Source organism: Nerophis ophidion, linkage group LG11 (assembly GCF_033978795.1).
Source record: "Nerophis ophidion isolate RoL-2023_Sa linkage group LG11, RoL_Noph_v1.0, whole genome shotgun sequence".
Lineage (NCBI taxonomy): Eukaryota > Metazoa > Chordata > Actinopteri > Syngnathiformes > Syngnathidae > Nerophis > Nerophis ophidion.
In genome coordinates, this window is record NC_084621.1 from 34,890,177 (window position 1) to 34,912,404 (window position 22,228).

The window sequence follows — 22,228 nt, forward strand, 5'->3', positions numbered from 1 at the left end:
GGAACATACACGTATAGGAGACTCGTCATGTGTCCTTCTATATTGCCTGTAATCATTACTAATCTGCCTTCTTTGTCTTACTATTTTGACAGGTGTTAATAAAACAATGTTTATACTAATTTAGAAAAAAATCAACTAACTTAAAATATGGTTAACCTAAATTATTAATTATCAAAGCACATTTTGTATTTTTGAATTAACAAAATATAATACATATATTTAGCAGAACAATTTTGATTAAAAACAACAACAAAAATCAACATTCTACTCTAGATTTATACTATGGAAATTTAATTTGATACATTATATTGCTTCATCGCGACATATTAATGCCCTACTTTTTTCCTCTCAGCCTCTATCATGGCAGCAACCTTACGTTCCAGTCCTGGCCGAAGGAATGTTGGACTTCCTCATGGCACCCACCGCCTTCCTCATGGGCTGCCATCTCTGCCACTTTAAAGAAGTTGCGGCTGTGAGAACAATTAGGGGGCAACACAAGGACGTGGTTGTCAGCTATTTGTTCAAACATGTTGTTTTGTTTCCCTTCACGCAGGAAACAAATGACCTGATCCTCGTCAACATTGATAATGGAAGTGTTTCTACTTCCTGTTCGGATACTGTTGACCTGCCAGAAATCCCCTCACTTACAGCAGACTGCTTCACACAGAGGTAGAACACATACTGTACATATGCTACAAACTTGCCATAATATAACTAATTAGCACCTGTGTGGTTCTGTAGATATCAGTCCTTGCAGGTCCACTTTGACTTGGACCAGTGTCTGCGTGTAAGTTGCAGCGACATCAACGATCAGCGCACACAGCGACGAGTGTGGCAGCGCAATCTGAACCAACGCATCCAGGGCATCACGACTGAACTTATTGTCAACATATTCAGGTTGTCACTGTGTTATGCTAAATAAAACATACTTTAATAAAGTAGAAGTGATATTGAAGTCCGCAGGTGCAAAAATTAACATCATTTCATATGCATATGTGTTTTGCAGGGATGTTAGCAGTCACTTGAACTATGAACACAGAGTGTTTAATAGTGAAGAGTTCCTGAAAAGCAGAGAGCCAGCAGAACAGCTTTTCTACAAGAATGTAAATGTTTTTTTCTATTGACACTCTAGCCATAATATTAGGTACACTTACTTGATGATATCCAACACAAGACTTGCTTTAAATATATAATAATGTTCTGTTTTATCTGTTTATTTTTGTGTAATAGCCATGTGTCTTTCTTTTTACAGGTTTTGGAGACACACATCTTCCATCGTTTCCTCAGGGACCGCCTCAACAAAAAGATGGATCATTTTGCACGACTGGAACTCAGCACTCGGTCAGAAATGCAACAGTATTTCGCTTCATCAAATCTTATCTTACCACAGTGCATTGTCGTATTGCGTATTGTGCCGCATCTCGATTGGGTTTGGTGTTTCCCCATTTTATAGTTGGCTGTGTTTGTCGTACACAATAGAATTAACGCAGCGTCGTCGTATCTTACCGCTTTCCTTTTTCTTCACAAGGATTAAAGCTTCAGTGGAAGTTCCACACAGACCCACCATGCAGGAGATTCAAGCCCGCAGATTGAGCTCACTCCTTGAAAACAGGCTGGTTAATGGACAAAGAATGAGTCTTTCCAACCTGGTAGATGATCAAACCCTCAACCTCCAAAGAATCATCATGTTTGATCCTGGTAAGCAACACCTAGAACCTGATTTACTACGATTTTTTTTTTTTCTTTGTCATGAAAAAGGGACGTTTTTGTCATGAAAAATTGAGGTTTTTGTGGTTGGTGCACTATTTTTAAGTGTATATTGTGTTTTTTATGTTGATTTAATAAAAAATAAAAAAAATTATAAAAAACGTTTTTTTGTTTTTTGTTTTTTTAATAAAAATTGATAAAAAAATTCTTGGCCGCGGCCCGGTGGTTGGGGACCACTGCCCTACAGTACATCTGGATAAATCGACTGGCTGCTTTGCTTTTTGTCCACACTCTTGTTTGTCTCCAAGCACAGAGGATGCCTCCCAAGCCTGTGAAGGTATTCCAGCTCCCAGAATTCCCAGAGACTTTGTCCTTCCATGCCGTCCAAAGCTATTACTGTGAGCTGATACAGCTTCTCGGCAAGGCTATCAACTCTGTTCAAATTGAAGACTCCAGTTTGCTTGCCAGGTTTGTTTACAGCGCCATTGGCTGGATCGTGTTGGTCTCTGAAACCGCTTGGCTCCAATGCAAGTGGACTGTTACAATGTGAAAAGTGAAAATACATTTGAAACTTTACTAAAATGTAATGGGTATTTGCTTGTCAGGTAATTGCCAAATTTCATGAAAAATGAGGTCTGTAGTTTGTAAAGAGTTATATGTTTACTTCTACTACGAAGGTAATGCAGGATTTGTCATGACAAGTGTTAAGAAAAGAGGTATTACATAATAAACAGCGTTACTAACAATAATAACAACAACTACCATCACAATAAAACAAACTTGATATCATATTGGAAGAAGCAAAATTACACATCAAATGACACAAAACGTAAGTACAGATACACATTTGCACAACTACTAATACTATGGGAGAATAATGAACAACAACTTAATGGCTGAAGTAAGAAGCTTGCAATCCTACAATACCCCGTTTGTGGACAAGGAGAAAAGACACCGATGCAAGCATATTCAATGTCTTTATTAACTAGCGTTAACACAATCCAGTAAAAAGATGCAAAAGATCTGCAGTCACTGTGCACAAAATCCTGCTGCTCGGCTAACAATCACAGCTGAGGTAATGCTGCTCTTTCTGCGCGCGCTTTCGCTCATATCACCTGAATACAGGCACCGCCTTGTAAAAACACACAAACTCACACGCTGCTCTCATAAAACATCTCCCAACCAGATATTTGATTTAGTTTTTTAAAGTAACACCTTAATTACTTTCCCAAGTAGTTAATTATAGTTATTAAATAGTAATTCCATTTTGGTAAAGTAACCAGTAACCACAATGAATTACTATCCATCCGTCCATTTTCTACCGCTTGTCCCTTTCGGGGTCGCAGGGGGTGCTGGAGCCTATCTCAGCTGCATTGGGGCAGGAGGTGGGGTACACCCCGGACAAGTCGCCACCTCATCGCAGTAATGAATTACTATTTTAAAATAACTTGCAGAACACTGGTCGTGACCCTCCATGACAAAATATTTTCCTGTGCATGGTGTTGTTTCTGTTCCAATGCTCGATTTTATTCCTCCCGCTTCCTGTGTGTGTTCCTTTCCTGCCACTTCACCTCTGGCCTGAACACTGCCTCCCTCACCTGTCGTTGATGGACAAACAGAACACATGTATCCCTGGTTGTCAACCAGGTTGCTTCTTCTGTCCCGGATCATTGTCTGTTGCTAACTTCACTTGTGTAGACCTTTTTGTGCACGCCCGAGTTGCATAAATTCTCATTTGCTTAAATCAGTGTTTAATTGCGCCAGGCCTGCCGTCCCTGTATACCTGGGGTCCCGCTTCAAGCTTCGCTTGTACGAACCTAACAGTGTTAGGCAAAAACTAATCAAAATGTTTTTTGTTTTTTTTGTAATAATTTCTGAATTCAAGTTCCAGGGGTGAAAGAATATCCCACAGAATAACCGTAACCACAGTTTATCCAACTTTGCTTCCCAAACCAAACTGTGTGCATTTTCACACTACACATATGGCCCCCTTAATCATATTTGACTGGCATGATATAAAACATATTTGTTAGATGGCAATGTCGGCTTTCAACACAACAAGGTGGTAGAATTTACTGTCTGGGAGGGTAGACATTTCTGTCTGGGAGAGTAACACAACAGAAAATCTGTGCTGTTCGAACACAACAGCAACAACACAAGAAAAGGCTGGCATTATTATGTTAAGACATTTTTTTTTACCCCAGCTTATGCTGGTCCACCTAAAAAAGTTTCTATGAGCTAACAGGTGATGATATTTCTCCTCTTCAAGATACTTCTACCTGCGGGGTTTCATCAATCTGCTGTGCTCGCGGCGTCTTGATGCACTGGCCGATTTCCAGACGCTCCACAAGACGGACACGGCCATCTTCCCCACACAGCTGGTCACACGGCTGGTAGACTCGCTCATGCAGGAAGAACAGCAGCAAGCCAAAAGACGGCCTGAGCTCAAAAGACTTATCCTCAAGGTCAGCGACCTCCCCGTTCGTGCATTTGGAGGATGTCAGCTTCCGCAGGGTGGTGCCCTTGTAAAAACATATGTTGTTTCTTTGACATAAAATCAGGTGAAGACAGAAAACGAAAAGCCATCAGTGCAGTTTGATGACGACATCAAGAAGTTTGAGCTGCCCAGGAAAAATCTGGATCGAGAGGAGTTTGTGCGTTCCATCCAAGAAGGGGGAATAGTTAAAGATGTGGCAACCATACACCGTTTGTTTGACGCTTTCACTGTGGGTAAGTCCTTTACGAGGAATTTACTCACACCGGGCACAAATATAAGAGACATTTTCCAGAGTTTTATTAATACTTGAGTGGCATGAGTAATTTTAGATACCAAAAAGTCATTACAGCAGGACATGCACTGCAACGCTAATATAGTTGACCTTTTTTGGTAAATGTAAATTATTTTTTTTGATTCTGAGTTTAATTGTAATTCATATGTTTCACTAAAATGATTACATAGAGCAGGGGGTCCAAAGTGTGGCCTAAAGGGCCTTTTCCTGCATGCAGCTTATTGTTTGTTGAAACGCAACACATTGTAGTAATGAAAATAAACTGAACAAACAAAATAAAAAAAGGAAAGCAGAGCAAAAAGGCACTAGAGAGAAAAAGCTTGACAGTTTATATTAATCATTATGAAACAAACTTTTGTCTTAAATGGGACCTATAGTGATGCTAATCTACATTTAAAACACTTCATTTTGGTTCAGATAATATGTATTGGATATGCTTTGTGTAAATGTTGTGTAAGTTTCGCTCACGCAGTCACTTTTATAACCTGTTTTTTGAGTGTGTCTGCAAAATGTTTGATTGTGGAGGTGTTAAAGTTAAAGTAAAGTTAAAGTACCAATGATTGTCACACACACACTAGATGTGGCGAAATTATTCTCTGCATTTGACCCATCACCCTTGATCAACCCCTGGGAGGTGAGGAGAGCAGTGGGCAGCAGCGGTGCCGCACCCGGGAATCATTTATGGTGATTTAACCCCCAATTCCAACCCTTAATGCTGAGTTCCAAGCAGGGAGGTAATGGGTCCCATTTTTATAGTCTTTGGTATGACTCGGCTGGGATCTGAACTCACAACCTACCGATCTCAGGGCGGACACTCTAAACACTAGGCCACTGAGTAGGTTCTCGGATTGCAAATGAAACCATGCCCCGCTCTATCTAAAAGTATCATATTTTTTTACAACACACAATACACTTGCAGACTGATTCAGAGCAGCCTAAAAAAGCTGCTTTTAGCAACGTTTATGCCACTGCATGTCGATGTGATTATGCGCATGCCACGATTAGATAAAAATAATAAATAAATAATAATTTATCTTACCTTGTTTTGTGGTTCCTCGCAGCCTAAAGCAGAGGGGGCACAGTGTCTCCCCTCTTTGGCTTTACTTCAATGTGTAAATAAGAACATCCACCTCGCAGTGAGGTCACGACAAATCCAGACTGCAAAACCATCCAAAATGCACAAACCTTATTATTTGACGCTTTGGCACGAGAATCCAACTTTGTAACATTTATACGGTGTCAGAAAAAACTAATTTCATCATCGACCCCCTTTAAAGTGGAGCAGATCTTTTTTTTTTAGCCTTTTTGCAATATAAAAACATAAAAGTTATGTGCACATCATTTTGAGTTGCCCGTGCAAAAAGTACAAGAAAACAATCCATCCATCCATTTTCTACCGCTTGTCCCTTTTGGGGTTGCGGGAGGTGCTGGAGCCTATCTCAGCTGCATTCGGGCGGAAGGCGGCGAACACCCTGGACAAGCCGCCCCCTCATCGCAGGGCCAACACAGATAGACAGACAACATTCACACTCACACAAAGTCCTGCTATAGAAAATCTTATCTTTGCTAAGTTTGGTCAGTGGTGAGGCATACACTTGCTGAGGTTGCTATTTTCATAGCATATTCAGCCTTATTCCACACATAAATTGAAATTGTATTTCAAGTCCACCATGACATATTCAGCCAATCATCATAAAGACTCATTAATGCTAAAGTAATTTACATGACTGAAGTTACGGCAGCTTTCTTACAGTGTGTCACGAGCCTTCAACACAAATCAGATCGATTAAATCTCAGTATTATGACATGATATATATTTTAGATGACGTCGTCATACTGCAATGTCCATAATAATGTGTATACATATAGCCTCACATGAAAGAAGCTTAATATAGCAGCAGAAAACGTTATCATGTAATTGATTCAAAACGGAACGGAGCGGCCATAGCGTGTTGCAAAACTAGCAACCATTATTATGGTTTGTGTTTGTCAACATTTAATATGACCGGCACTTCTTGCATGTTTTGAAAGCTGTTTTTATAGATTTCTTGCAAAAACAACTGTTGCTTATATCTTCATAAATGTTATACTGTTGAAAAAATTGATTCACCCGTTAAAAGTAACATTTCTTAAATCTTTACAGTATATTTGCTATTGACTCTACTTTGGTGTTATGTTGTAGATTGGATGATTGACATCTAATTTGAACAAACAGGATATTCAGCAGACTGACACCGCTGCCACATGTTGGTCACACTGCTATGGGATGGCATTCCACTTCTTAACGAGCATTGGTCTCAAACTTGACAACAAGGTTTTTAGTGTTGCTTGTCTCAAGTGGATCCCACACGTTTGAAGTCAGGACTGATTAATGATTTCCAAGCACAAACAGTGGAGGTAGTCTATGACAAACACCACCCTGTGGGATAGACAGTCTCGGAGTACGAAAGGAAGTTGTACTTGATCAAAGCTACACTTACCGTCTGGTATTAGGAGTATAGGTATTTATACACGCAAACCAACAGGTGTTACAAAAAGACCTTGCAAGCGAGCAAGCTTTTCTTCCTGTCACTCACACATATCAGCAATCTAAAAGGATGCAGGCGAGACACAGATACACACACCAGGAAAATAAGTTTTTATAGTGTTGCTACCAACCTAGCAGACAACAAAGGATGAGTTGTGATGCTAATTTTAGGTAATCAAACTGTCAAAAAAGGAACAAAATATGATTTGTATTCCATCCGTTTTATAAAAGCTTTTTTTCCATGATTGTGTCTTAAAAAAGAGGAATCTTCGTATGTGTATGTGTATGCAAGGTTCTCGCTTCAAAGGACGCTTGGTTGACGTATATTGTTCTGCACAAACTACAAACCCCGTTTCCATATGAGTTAAGAAATTTAGTTAGATGTAAATATAAACGGAATACAATAATTTGCAAAACCTTTTCAACCCATATTCAATTGAATGCACTACAAAGACAAGATATGTGATGTTCAAACTCATAAACTTTATTTTTTTTTGCAAATAATAATTAACTTTCATGGCTGCAACACGTGCCAAAGTAGTTGGGAAAGGGCATGTTCACCACTGTGTTACATCACCTTTTCTTTTAACAACACTCAATAAACATTTGGGAACTGAGGAAACTAATTGTTGAATCTTTAAAAGTGGAATTCTTTACCATTCTTGTTTACTGTAGAGCTTCAATCGTTCAACAGTATTTTACGCTTCTTAATGCGCCACACATTTTCAATGGGAGACAGGTCTGGACTGCAGGCGGGCCAGGAATGTACCCACACTCTTTTACTACGAAGCCACGCTGTTGTAACACGTGGCTTGGCATTGTTTTGCTGAAATAAACAGGGGTGTCCATGATAACGTTGATTGGATGACAACAGATGTTGCTCCAAAACCTATATGGACCATTCAGCATTAATGGGGCCTTCACAGATGTGTAAGTTACCCATGCCGTGGGCACTATTACACCCCCATACCATCACAGATGCTGGCTTTTGAACTTTGCACCCAAAACAATCCGGATGGTTATTTTCCTCTTTGTTCCGGAGGACACCACGTCCACAGTTTCCAAATATAATTTTAAATGTGAACACAGAACACTTTTTGACATTGCATCAGTCCATCTTAGATGAGCTCGGGCCCAGCGAAGCCGGTGGCATTTCTGGGTGTTGTTGATAAATGGGTTTTGCCTTGCATAGTAGTTTTAACTTGCACTTACAGATGTAGCAACCAACTGTAGTTACTGACAGTGGTTTTCTGAAGTGTTCCTGAGCCCATGTGGTGATATCCTTTACACACTGATGTCGGTTTTTGATACAGTACCGCCTGAAGGGATCAAATGTCCGTAATATCATGGCTTACGTGCAGTGATTTTTCCAGATTCTCTGAACCTTTTGATGATTTTATGGACCGTAGATGGTAAAATCCCTAAATTCCTTGCAATAGCTTGTTGAGAAATGTTGTTCTAAAACTGTTCGACAATTTGCTTACAACGTGTTGACCCTCGCCCCATCCTTGTTTGTGAATTACTTAGCATTTCATGGAAGCTGCTTTTATACCCAATCATGGCACCCACCTAATGGTGCCTTCACAGATGTGTAAGTTACCCATGCCGTGGGCACTATTACACCCACATACCATCACAGATGCTAGCTTTTGAACTTTGCACCCAAAAAAATCCGGATGGTTATTTTCCTCTTTGTTCCGGAGGACACCACGTCCACAGTTTCCAAATATAATTTTAAATGTGGACTCGTCAGAACACAGAACACTTTTCGACTTTGCATCAGTCCATCTTAGATGAGCTCGGGCCCAGCAAAGCCGGTGGCATTTCTGGGTGTTGTTGATAAATGGGTTTTGCTTTGCATAGTAGTTTTAACTTGCACTTACAGATGTAGCAACCAACTGTAGTTATTGACAGTGGTTTTCTGAAGTGTTCCTGAGCCCATGTGGTGATATCTTTTACACACTGATGTCAGTTTTTGATACAGTACCGCCTGAAGGGAACAAATGTCCGTAATATCATCGCTTATGTGCAGTGATTTTTCCAGATTCTCTGAACCTTTTGATGATTTTATGGACCGTAGATGGTAAAATCCCTAAATTCCTTGCAATAACTTGTTGAGAAATGTTGTTCTAAAACTGTTCGACAATTTGCTTACAAAGTGGTGACCCTCGCCCCATCCTTGTTTATGAATTACTTAGCATTTCATGGAAGCTGCTTTTATACCCAATCATGGCACTCAACTGTTCCCAATTAGCCTGCACACCTGTGGGATGTTCCAAATAAGTGTTTGATGAGCATTACTCAACTTTATCAGTATTTATTGCCACCTCTCCCAATTTCTTTGTCATGTGTTGCTGGCATCAGATTCTAAAGTTAATGATTGTTTGCAAAAAAAAAAATGTTTATTAGTTTGAACATCAAATATGTTGTCTTTGTAGCATATTCAACTGAATATGGGTTGAAAATGATTTGCAAATCATTGTATTCCGTTTATATTTACATCTAACACAATTTCCCAACTCATATGGAAACGGGGTTTGTAGAATGCACTCAGTAAGGTGCAGACCTCCATCAGGGCTAAACAATTCATTACTTAAATCATCACGACACTACATACCCCGATAAAAGTGGACTACAACAGTACAAAATTGAATGAGTTCAAAGAAATTGGTGGAAAAGTGTTTGTGTAATACAAAAAAAACTAAAAACTTAGTGTTTGAATTTATACATCTCCTTACACAAACAGGCAAGTCCAAACAAGTGAACCCAGAGCTCTTCAAGAGTTTCTACACCTTCTGGAAGGAAACAGAGACCGAGGCTCAAGATGTCAACCTCCCCACCGAGGTCATCGACCACCTGGATCACAGCGAGTGCGTCTACAAGTTGTCGTCCTGTGTCAAGACCTCTCACGGCGTGGGTAAAATCGGCATGACCCAAAAGCGTCTCTTCTTTCTTCCTGAGGGGCAGCCGGGCTTCTTGGAGATCACAATGTTTAGAGAGCTGCAGGTAGACATTTTGCTCAACAAGCTACTTTCTTCTTTAAAATGTGTGTCAGCTAACTGTCTTGTTTCTATGCAGGAAGTGAAGATCGCTTCTGCTCCTTTTCTCCTGGTTCGAATTCCTTCTCTCCGTATCAAAACTTCAGGCAGGCTTGAGGCGTTCGAGGCCAACCTGAAGACAGAAACAGAACTTTGGGACCTTGTGGTCAAAGAGATGTGGGCCGGACGCAAAATGGCCGATCAACACAAGGTAAGGCTCACAATTAAACCCAGCATGATTTTTTTTTACAGTGTTAAGACAATTAAAAGAATTGTAATTTTCAGGACCCTCAATACATGACTCAGGCTCTGACCAATGTGCTGCTGATGGATGCTGTGGTGGGCTGTCTGCAGACCCAAAGGTCCATCTGTGCTGCCTCAAAGCTTGCCTATTTTGACAAAATCAAACATGAAGGTGACGCATGAGTTCTTTCCTTAATTACTATTATTCCAAATAGAGTGGTGCCCCAGTTTTCATACACCCACCTTATTTTTTTACTAAGATTTTCACTAAACTTCAAATTTGCTCCGTTTTTTGTTTACCGTCTTGTTTATCGCATGGCCAAAAACTACACATAAACAAAACATATCATGAAAGTTAGGACTATAGATAGATTCAGGGCAGACATATTCCAGGCAGGAATTCTTCAATCATCTTTTTGGGTGTTGTTTGTAGGGCAAGGCGATAAAGCAATACCGTTATATATTGTAACAGACATAAATCGATTTCAATTAAAAATAATCAAACATTGGATTTTTTTTTTCTCTATCGGAAAAAAACAGAAGTTGCGAAGCAAGGTTGTTTGCATTAACAAAGGCACTCGCTCTGTGGTAACCGAGGAGCACATTAAGTGATCGCTGCTCAGTGGGAGTGACAAGCTAACAGCCAAACAGGCAACAGTATCAACTATAAGTTTGGTTGCGCCATTTTGTTGTCTCGCGGTTGTCTTTGCATGGAGTGAGAAGACAAAGTAAAAGTGAGTGCTGCAGAGAGCGAAGAAATTGTGGATAAAACGGGAAAAGTTTCCTCCACGGTAAAGCAGTTTTGGGGATTTTTTAAAAACGGACCAAAGTCAGACCAATGTGGTCCGTAGATAATGAAAGGCAATCGTCCCCATTAAGACCGGTAAAACCACACCACCTTAGCAGCGCTCACTCTTGAGCACATTTGTAGAAAACCCAAAACCAGTGGAGTTGGCACGTTGTTTAAATCGTAAATAAAAACAGAATACAATGATTTGCAAATCCTTTTCAACCTATATTCAATTGAATACACTGCAAAGACAAGATTAATGTTCGAACTGAAAAACTTATTTTTTTTTGCAAATAATCATTAACTTTGAATTTAATGGCAGCAACACATTGCAAAAAAGTTGGCACAGGGGCATTTTTACCACTGTGTTACATGGCCTTTGCTTTTAACAACACTCAGTAAACGTTTGGGAACTGAGGAGACCAATTTTTTGAGCTTTTCAGGTGGAATTATTTCTCATTCTTGCTTGATGTACAGCTTAGGTTGTTCACGCTTCATAATGCGCCACACATTTTCAATAAAAGACAGGTCTGGACTACAGGCAGGCAAGTCTAGCACCCGCACTCTTTTACTACAAAGACACTCGGTGGTAACACGTGCAGAATGTGGCTTGGCATTGTCTTGCTGAAATAAGCAGCAACTTCCATGATAACGTTGCTTGGATGACAACATATGTTGCTCCAAAACCTTTATGTACATTTCAGTATTAATGGTGCAAACAGATGTGTAAGTTACGCATGCCTTGGGCACCAACACAGATGCTGGCTTTTGCACTTTGTGCCTATAACAGTCTGAGTGGTTCTTTTTCTCTTTGGTCCTGAGAACACGACACGTCCACATTTTCCAAAAATCAGTCCATTATAGATAAGCTTGGGCCCAGCAAAGCCGGCGGCGTTTCTGGGTGTTGTTGATAAATGGCTTTCGCCTTCCGTAGTAGAGTTTTACCTTGCACATACAGATGTAGCGATGAACTGTAGTTACTGACAGTGGTTTTATGAAGTGTTCCTGAGCCCATGTGATGATATTCTTTACATACTGATGTTGGTTTTTGATGCTCTACCGCCAGAGTGATAGAAGGTCATGGGCAATCAATGTTGGTTTTTGACCTTGCTGCTTACGTGCAGAGATTTCTCCACATTTTCTGAAGCTTTTGATGATATTACGGACTGTAAATGGTGAAATCCCTAAGTTTCTTGCAAAAGCTTGTCGAGAATTGTTTTTCTTAAACTGTTGGACAATTTTCTCACGCATTTGTTTACAAAGTGTTGACCCTCGTCCCATCTTTGTTTGTGAATGATTGAGCATTTCATGGGAACTGCTTTTATACCCAATCATGGCACCCACCTGTTCCCAATTAGCCTGTTCACCTGTGGGATGTTCCAAATAAGTGTTTGGTGAGCATTCCTCAACTTTCTCAGTCTTTCTTGCCACTTGTGCCAGCTTTTTTAAAACATGTTGTAGGCATCAAATTTCAAATTAGCTAATATTTGCAAATGATAACGTTTACCAGTTCCCAGGGCTCCGTGTACGTGCAGGCTGGTTTTAAAGATGATGCCCATATCATTGTACGTCAAAATAAACATAATTGGAGGTGTAACGCCAACAGGTCAGCTATTTCTGCTTTTTTCATGCTTCTGATTGGACAAAATGTGCATGACAGCATGTGTTTGTGTGTAGACTTAGACAGTTTTGAAACTACACTTCTGTGGATGGAGATCGTTTTAAACCCAAATAGGTTTTTTTGTAACTCTCCGCGTTCATGGACGAAGCCTCAAAATGGATCGCAAGCTAATTTTGATTGTTTCATTGTTTTATTAATCGGCAAGCATGCAGACCTTAATGCACTTCATAATTGTTGGCTTTATCTTACCGTGCCACTGTAAAGTTTAAGAATCCCTTTTGCATAATTTTCAATGTGAAAGTGTCTCCGTATTTTTGACAGGTATTGTTTTTATTTTATATAGTATGTTAATGTTATGTGAAAGGATTGTTCTATTTTTTGAGTTCTTCGGACAAGCAAAGCTTTACTATTTGCAAATTTTCCAATGGGTCAGAGGAACACAATAGTCGTTCAAATCAACAACTTTGATGAGAACTTTTCTGTTTGTCTGTGTTTTTGTTGGGGTGTTGTCATATGATGAAAGGATCCTTCAGTCATGTTCTTATGTTGTTCCCTGTGAGCAGTGCCCATGATGGTGCCTAAAAGTACCTCAGAGACCTTAAAACACAAAATCAACCCATCATTGGACTTGGCAGAACCACAGACAGTTCATGTGTTGCTGTACACTCCAGGTACTTGTATGCATGCATAATATTCCATATTATTCCAGATTATTTAACGCTGTCTAAATAATGAGAGATGACTAGCGTTGAAGAGTAACAATTTATTATTTATAAAATAGTAACTACAAACTCAAATTCATTAGTATCGCGGTACTATACTAATACCAGCATACCGTACAACCCTACCACAGTGCTAACATTACAGTCCCATTTCAACAGCTAAATCATCCAAGGTTAGCTGGGTCGCTTAGAAAAACACTCAAATAAAACTTAGGGTATTTAGCAGCGCTCCAGATATTTTTTTAAAGATGTGCAGCAAAGCCTGTTTTTTAATTATTATTTTTTTAATAAAATAATTTATTTGAAGTTCTGGCCGTATACACAGAGTGGGCTCATCTAGCTAGTGGCGGGTCAGATCATGTCCATAAGTAAGGATGTTTTTTTCGTGTTGACGTTATACAAATATGGAACTTCATACTGTATGTATGTGTTTAAGCACCTCTTTTCTTTAAAGTAAAGGCAAACAAGTGAGGAAAATTATATGATTTTCCTTACATTCAGCTCACATAAACAAGCTCTAGAGACACATTTTACTGTGTATTTTGCATAATAGGCGACCTTTACCTGTACAGGTCAGTTGACATGCAATGACTCCAAGGATGAGATGAATCCGAAGCTGTGGGTGGCCCTCAGTGGTGGCCGACTTGTCGTATTCGACGCCGCCAGCTGGTCCATGTTGCAGGATTCCATCCAGGTCGGCGAGTCACAGCTGGTGAGAGCGCTCGTGCAGTCCTGTCTCCCAAGAAACATTATTATTACTTCTATGTTACCACGGGAGATGTCTTTTACGTGAAAAGATGCACCAGGGAAAGGCAAAATGCGTCAGTGGCCACAACCAGATGCAAGCTTGCACTGCAGAAGCAGATCAGACAAGGAGGAATCTTAGCCAGGTTGAGCACCACAATGCTATTGATCCCACCATTGCAACTGGTGAGAGAGAGGAGGACCAGCCTTCCCAGCAAGAGGTGCAGCAACAACAGCGCAGCCCGCGGCACAGTGAAACACCAAGTAGAGAACCCACAAGAGGAACATCAGAGAAATGTATCCGGAAAGTCAAAGTGAAGCCAACGACAAAGACTCCTGGAGCAGATTTGATTTGAACTTATGCACCACCCTCCAAAGTGCACTAAGAGGCAGTGTAACTTCCAAACTAAACATTATGGGAGACATCATCTACGGAGAAGGGAAAGAGTGATTCGGATTGATGCCACAGAGGCAGATCGTTCCCAAACAGAGCGGGACACGGGAGAGGGAAATCCTCCAGCTCGTAAAGGAACGCCGCCTCTTGCGCAAGCAGTGGAGGAAAGCCAATGACCAGGAGAAAGTAGGCCTGAAGAACCTGTGGGACCAGATCAAAGCAAGACTCACACAATTGAGGAAAGCTGAAAGGATCAGAAAACGCAGAAGACGCAAGGAGAAAGCAAGGGCAAGCTTCTTCCGGGACCCCTTCAAGTATGCTCGAAGCCTGCTAGAGAAAAAGAAGAACGGGACACTCCAGACCAGTGAGCAGGAGTTGGAGGAACACATCATAGTCCAGCTCAGTGATAGCCAAAAGGACCTCCCCCCGGATCACCGGGGCACGTACCTCGCCCACCTGAGCCTTCCTTGCAGTTTGACGACACCCCCCCACGCCAGGATGGGCTGAGGTTAAACAAGTGGTTGAGCGTGCAAGAACTGCTTCAGCACCCGGACCGAACGGGGTACCTTAGAAGGTATTCAAAAACTGTCCCGGACTCCTGAAGCTGTTGTGGAATCTGATGGCCGTTGCCTGGAAAACCCAGTCCATACCATCATCATAGAGCAGAGCAATAACTACCTTTAGCCCAAAGGAGAGCAACTCCTGTAACATCGACCAATTCAAAGGCATTGCCCTACTGAATGTGAAAGGGAAGCTTTTCTTCACCGTGGTGGCAAAACGGATGACTAACTACCTTCTGGCAAACAATTACAAACCCCGTTTCCATATGAGTTGGGAAATTGTGTTAGATGTAAATATAAACAAAATACAATAATTTGCAAATCATTTTCAACCCATAATCAGTAGAATATGCTACAAAGACAACATATTTGATGTTCAAACTGATTAACATTTTTTTTTGTTGCAAATAATCATTAATTTTAGAATGTAATGCCAGCAAAACGTAACAAAGAAGTTGGGAAAGGTGGCAATAAATACTGATTAAGTTGATTTCTCAACAAGCTATTGCAAGGAATTTAGGGATTTTACAATCTACGGTCCGTAAAATCATCAAAAGGTTCAAAGAATCTGGAGAAATCACTGCACGTAAGCGATGATATTACGGACCTTTGATCCCTCAGGTGGTACTGCATCAAAAACCGACATCAGTCAGTAAAGGATATCATCACATGGGCTCAGGAACACTTCATAAAACCACTGTCAGTAACTACAGTTGGTTGCTTCATCTGTAAGTGCAAGTTAAAACTCTACTATGCAAAGCCAAACCCATTTATCAACAACACCAAGGAACGCCGCTGGATACGCTGGGCCCGACTTCATCTAAAATGGACTGATGCAAAGTGGAAAAGTGTTCTGTGGTCTGACGAGTCCACATTTCAAATTATATTTGAAAAACTGTGGACGTGGTGTCCTCCAGAACAAAGAGGAAAAAATCATCCGGATTGTCTTGGGCGCAAAGTTCAAAAGCCAGCATCTGTGATGGTATGGGGGTGTATTAGTGCCCAAAGCATGGGTAACTTACACATCTGTGAAGGCTCTATTAATGCTGAGGGGTCCATACAGGTTTTGGAGCAACATATGTTGTCATCCAAGCAACGTTATCATGGACACCCCTGCTTATTTCAGCAAGACAATGCCAAGCCACGTGTTACAACAGCATGGTTTCGTAGTAAAAGAGTGTGGATACTTTCCTGGCCCGCCTGCAGTCCAGACCTGTATCCCATCGAAAATGTGTGGCGCATTATGAAGCGTAAAATACGACAGCGGACACCCCGGACTGTTGAACAACTAAAGCTCTACATAAAACAAGAATGAGAAAGAATTCCACTTCCAAAGCTTCAACAATTAGTTTCCTCAGTTCCCAAACGTTTATTGAGTGTTGTTAAAAGAAAAGGTGATGTAACACAGTGGTGAACATGCCCTTTCCCAACTACTTTGTCACGTGTTGCAGCCCTGAAATTCTAAGTTAATTCCATCCATCCATCCATCTTCTTCCGCTTATCCGAGGTCGGGTCGCGGGGGCAGCAGCCTAAGCAGGGAAGCCCAGACTTCCCTCTCCCCAGCTACTTCGTCTAGCTCTTCCCGGGGGATCCCGAGGCGTTCCCAGGCCAGCCGGGAGACATAGTCTTCCCAACGTGTCCTGGGTCTTCCCCGTGGCCTCCTACCGGTTGGACGTGCCCTAAACACCTCCCTCGGGAGGCGTTCGGGTGGCATCCTGACCAGATGCCCGAACCACTTCATCTGGCTCCTCTCGATGTGGAGGAGCAGCGGCTTTACTTTGAGTTCCTCACGGATGACAGAGCTTCTCACCCTATCTCTAAGGGAGAGCCCCGCCACACGGCGGAGGAAACTCATTTCGGCCGCTTGTACCCGTGATCTTATCCTTTCGGTCATGACCCAAAGCTCATGACCATAGGTGAGGATGGGAACGTAGATCGACAAGTAAATTGAGAGCTTTGCCTTCTGGCTCAGCTCCTTCTTCACCACAACGGATCGGTACAACGTCCGCATTACTGAAGACGCCGCACCGATCCGCCTGTCGATCTCACGAACCACTCTTCCCTCACTCGTGAACAAGACTCCTAGGTACTTGAACTCCTCCACTTGGGGCAGGGTCTCCTCCCCAACCCGGAGATGGCACTCCACCCTTTTCCGGGAGAGAACCATGGGCTCGGATTTGGAGGTGCTGATTCTCATTCCGGCCGCTTCACACTCGGCTGCGAACCGATCCAGTGAGAGCTGAAGATCCCGGCCAGATGAAGCCAACAGGACCACATCGTCTGCAAAAAGCAGAGACCTAATCCCGCGGCCACCAAACCGGAACCCCTCAATGCCTTGACTGCGCCTAGAAATTCTGTCCATAAAAGTTATGAACAGAATCGGCGACAAAGGGCAGCCTTGGCGGAGTCCAACCCTCAATGGAAACGTGTCCGACTTACTGCCAGCAATGCGGACCAAGCTCTGACACTGATCGTACAGGGATCGGACTGCCACAATAAGACAGTCCGATAGCCCATACTCTCTGAGCACTCCCCACAGGACTTCCCGAGGGACACGGTCGAATGCCTTCTCCAAGTCCACAAAGCACATGTAGACTGATTGGGCAAACTCCCATGCACCCTCAAGAACCCTGCCGAGAGTATAGAGCTGGTACACAGTTCCACGACCAGGACGAAAACCACACTGCTCCTCCTGAATCCGAGGTTCGACTATCCGGCGTAGCCTCCTCTCCAGTACACATGAATAAACCTTCCCGGGAAGGCTGAGGAGTGTGATCCCACGATAGATTGAACACACCCTCCGGTCCCCCTTCTTAAAGAGAGGGACCACCACCCCGGTCTGACAATCCAGAGGTACCGCCCCCGATGTCCACGCGATGCTGTAGAGTCTTGTCAACGAAGACAGCCCCACAGCATCCAGAGCCTCAAAGAACTCCGGGCGGATCTCATCCACCCCTGGGGCCTTGCCACCGAGGAGCTTTTTAACTACCTCAGCAACCTCAGCCCCAGAAATAGGAGAGTCCACCACAGATTCCCCAGGCACTGCTTCCTCATAGGAAGACGTGTTGGTGGGATTGAGGAGGTCTTCGAAGTATTCCTTCCACCTATCCACAACATCTGCAGTTGAGGTCAGCAGAACACCATCCGCACCATACACGGTGTTGACAGTGCACTGCTTCCCCTTCCTGAGGCGGCGGATGGTGGTCCAGAATCGCTTCGAAGTCATTTTCCATGGCTTCCCCAAACTCTTCCCATGTCCGAGTTTTTGCCTCTGCGACCGCTGAAGCTGCACACCGCTTGGCCTGTCGGTACCTGTCCACTGCCTCTGGAGTCCAATGAGCCAAAAGAACCCAATAGGACTCCTTCTTCAGCTTGACGGCATCCCTCACCGCTGGTGTCCACCACCGGGTTCTAGGATTACCGCCACGACAAGCAACAACTACCTTGCAGCCACAGCTCCGATCAGCCGCCTCGACAATAGAGGTGCGGAACATGGTCCACTCGGACTCAATGTCCAGCACCTCCCTCGTGACATGTTCAAAGTTCCTCCGGAGGTGGGAATTGAAACTTTCTCTGACAGGAGACTCTGCCAGACGTTCCCAGCAAACCCTCACAATGCGTTTGGGCCTGCCAGGTCTGTCCGGCATCCTCCCCCACCATCGCAGCCAACTCACCACCAGGTGGTGATCGGTAGAAAGCTCCGCCCCTCTCTTTACCCGAGTGTCCAAAACATGAGGCCGCAAATCCGATGACACAACTACAAAGTCGATCATGGAACTGCGGCCTAGGGTGTCCTGGTGCCAAGTGCACATATGGACACCCTTATGTTTGAACATGGTGTTTGTTATGGACAAACTGTGACGAGCACAGAAGTCCAATAACAAAACACCACTCGGGTTCAGATCCGGGTGGCCATTCTTCCCAATCACGCCTCTCCAGGTTTCACTGTCGTTACCAACATGAGTGTTGAAGTCCCCCAGCAGAACAAGGGATTCACCCGAGGGAGCACTCTCCAGTACTCCCTCAAGTGTACCCAAAAAGGGTGGGTACTCTGAACTGTTGTTTGGTGCTTAAGCGCAAACAACAGTCAGGACCCGTCCCCCCACCCGAAGGCGGAGGGAGGCTACCCTTTCGTCCACTGGGTTGAACTCCAACGTGCAGGCTTTGAGCCGTGGGGCAACGAGAATTGCCACCCCAGCCCGTCGCCTCTCACTGCTGGCAACGCCAGAGTGAAAGAGAGTCCAGCCCCTTTCAAGAGAAGTGATTCCAGAGCCCAGCTGGAATTTCTCTACTTCGCGCACTAGTTCAGGCTCTTTCCCCCCAGTGAGGTGACGCTCCACGTCCCAAGAGCGAGCTTATTTAGCCGAGGATCGGACCGCCAAGATCTCTGCCTTCGGCTTCCGCCCAGCTCACATTGCACCCGACCTCTATGGCCCCTGCTATGGGTGGTGAGCCCATTGGAGGGGGGACCCACATTGCCTCTTCGGGCTGTGCCCGGCCGGGCCCCATGGGTACAGGCCCGGCAACCAGGCGCTCGCCATCGTGCCCCACCTCCGGGCCTGGCTCCAGAGGGGGGCCCCGGTGACCCGCGTCCGGGCGAGGGAAATCTGGGTCCTTTGTTTTTACTTTTCATAGAGGTTTTCGAGCTGCTCTTTGTCTGGTCCCTCACCTAGGACCAGTTTGCCTTGGGAGACCCTACCAGGGGGCTTAAAGCCCCCGGACAACATAGCTCCTAGGATCATTGGGACACGCAAACTCCTCTACCACGGTAAGGTGGCAGCTCAGAGTTAATTATTATTTGCAAAAAAAAATAAATAAAGTTTATGAGTTTGAACATCAAATATCTTGTGTTTGTAATGCATTCAATTGAATATAGGTTGAAAAGGATTTGCAAATCATTGTATTCCATTTATATTTACATCCAACACAATTTCCCAACTCATATGGAAACGGGGTTTGAACATCAACACCAGTTGTCAGAAGGCAGGCGTTCCAGGCTTCCCCCGCTGCGTGGAGCACTTGGCCATGATCTGGGAGCAAATCCAGTCAGCCAAGCGCAACAAAGCGGACCTGCGTGTCGTTTGGTTGGATCTGGCAAATGCCTATGGATCGGTTCCACATCAACTCATCAGCGTTGCACTCAACTTTTTCCACATTCCATCATGCATCCAAAGCCTGGTAGTAAACTACTTTAACAACTTCAAAGTCTGCTATACTACTCAGGAGATCTCAACTGGTTGGCACCAGTTAGAGAAGGGAGTAGCAATGGGTTGCTCTATCTCTACAACACTATTCACAACAGCCTTCGAGATCATCCTTATTGGTGGAAGACAGGTGGTCCGAGGAGTGAGATCTGAGTCAGGCCAGCGACTCCCGGCGCTGCGGAGCTACATGGATGATGTTACCACCCTCCTCCAGACGGCTGCATGTACCTCCAGACTCCTGAAAAGACTCGGGGAGCTACTAGCGTGGGCACGGATGAAAACAAAACCTGCCAAGTCCCGCAGCCTTTCCATCCGGAAAGGAGCCAGGAATGACATCTCATTCTCAGTGGATGGTGAATTAATCCCACGCGTGGTCGACCAACTTGTGCGGAGCCTCGGAAGGCTTTACACTGCTGACATGTCTGATCAGCACATGGCTGCCTCTGTCACTTCTCAGCTGAAGGATGGCCTGAACAAAATTGATCAAAGCTATCTTCCAGGGAAATTCAAGGTCTGGTGTCACCAGTTCACCTTATACAATCGCCTGATGTGGCCCTTGAAGTTGTGTGACATCACCTCCACAACAGTCCTCAAGATGGACTCAAAGCCAATAACTACATTCGCAAATGGCTGGGCCTTCCCAGATGTCTTTTCAACACGGCACTGTTTGGAAGAAACATTCTGAAGCTGCCACTGAAATCCATCAGCTTGGGCTACAAACAGGAGAAGGTGAGGCTCGTGTTCGAGCTCAGAGACTCACATGATCCTTCTGTCCGTAATACCAAGACCCAAGTCTGTACAGGGCATAAGTGGAATGCTACACAGAGAGTAGACCAGGCCATCGTCCGACTGAAACACCAGGAGATGGTAGGACGGATACAGTTTGGCAGAGCCAGCTTCGGATGGGGAATAGCATCCAGGATGTGGTCCAAAGCCTCAAGGAAGGAAAGAAAAGATCTGGGGATCTCAGAAGTGGTCAAGATGGAAGAGGAGAGCTACATGATCAAGGCTGTGGGCCAACAGCAGCAAGGGAGATGGACCAATTGGGAGGCCGTTGTCAACAGAGTTGTTACGTGGGCCGAGATGTGGAAGATGCCCCAGGCGAGGCTAAGTTTCCTCATCAGGGCCACGTACGCTACCCTCCCCAGTCACCGGAACTTGCATGTGTGGTACGGGGCAAAGGTGATCTGCCAGCTCTGTGACTTCCAGAACCCAAGCTTGCATCACATTCTTTCTGGCTGCTCGGTAGCTTTGTCGCAGGATGGCGGCACGGCCGCGTTCTGCGGAAGCTAGCTGAAATCCTGGAGGCACGCAGAGTGGAACCAAATGGGGCCAGTCCGGGAACAGCTCAGTGGTCGATTAAGTTTGTCAAGCAAGGTGGCCAGCCTCACAGCAGCAGCAAGAGCATCCAGTCCCTCCTGTCAGCTGGCGGCGAGTGGAAAATGAGGGCTGATCTAGATCGTTAGTTGAAGTTCCCTCAATAAATTACAACAACCTCGTTATGCCCACATATTGTCCTGTGGTCCACCTCTACTAAAACTGTCTTCATGGTAGAACTAACAGTATCATGGGAAGAGGGAATGGAGGCTGCCTTTGAAAGAAAGAGGGACAAATATTCAGAGCTGGCAAGCGAGTGCGCACATGCAGGATGGAGGCCCTTCACCTATCCAGTAGATGTTGGCTGTAGAGGCTACACTGGAGCGTCCACCCAGCGGCTCCTAAAGTCCCTTGGTATCAAAGGCTCCAATTTAAAGAAGGCCCTCAAAGCTCTGGCAGAGGAGGCAGAACAAGGGAACTTCTGGTTGTGGTTCAGAAGAAACAACAAGGCTTGGGGAAAGCAGGGCGCGTAGACAGGGGGAAGAAACATGGGTCTCAGGGTGATGGAATAG

The 22,228-nt window shown here is 44.0% G+C and overlaps 1 protein-coding gene across 1 annotated transcript in view; it reads left to right on the forward strand.

The window, feature by feature from the left end:
- The window catches only part of LOC133561976 (DENN domain-containing protein 3-like), a 59,869-nt gene that overhangs the window by 31,641 nt on the left and 6,000 nt on the right, over positions 1-22,228 (forward strand). Inside the window, 14 exon segments of the mRNA XM_061915734.1 lie at positions 353-472; positions 554-669; positions 742-897; positions 1,007-1,103; positions 1,253-1,341; positions 1,529-1,698; positions 2,016-2,175; positions 3,977-4,172; positions 4,269-4,437; positions 9,770-10,029; positions 10,102-10,272; positions 10,347-10,476; positions 13,279-13,386; positions 14,010-14,149. Of these exon segments, the coding sequence (XP_061771718.1) occupies positions 353-472; positions 554-669; positions 742-897; positions 1,007-1,103; positions 1,253-1,341; positions 1,529-1,698; positions 2,016-2,175; positions 3,977-4,172; positions 4,269-4,437; positions 9,770-10,029; positions 10,102-10,272; positions 10,347-10,476; positions 13,279-13,386; positions 14,010-14,149 (2,082 nt within the window).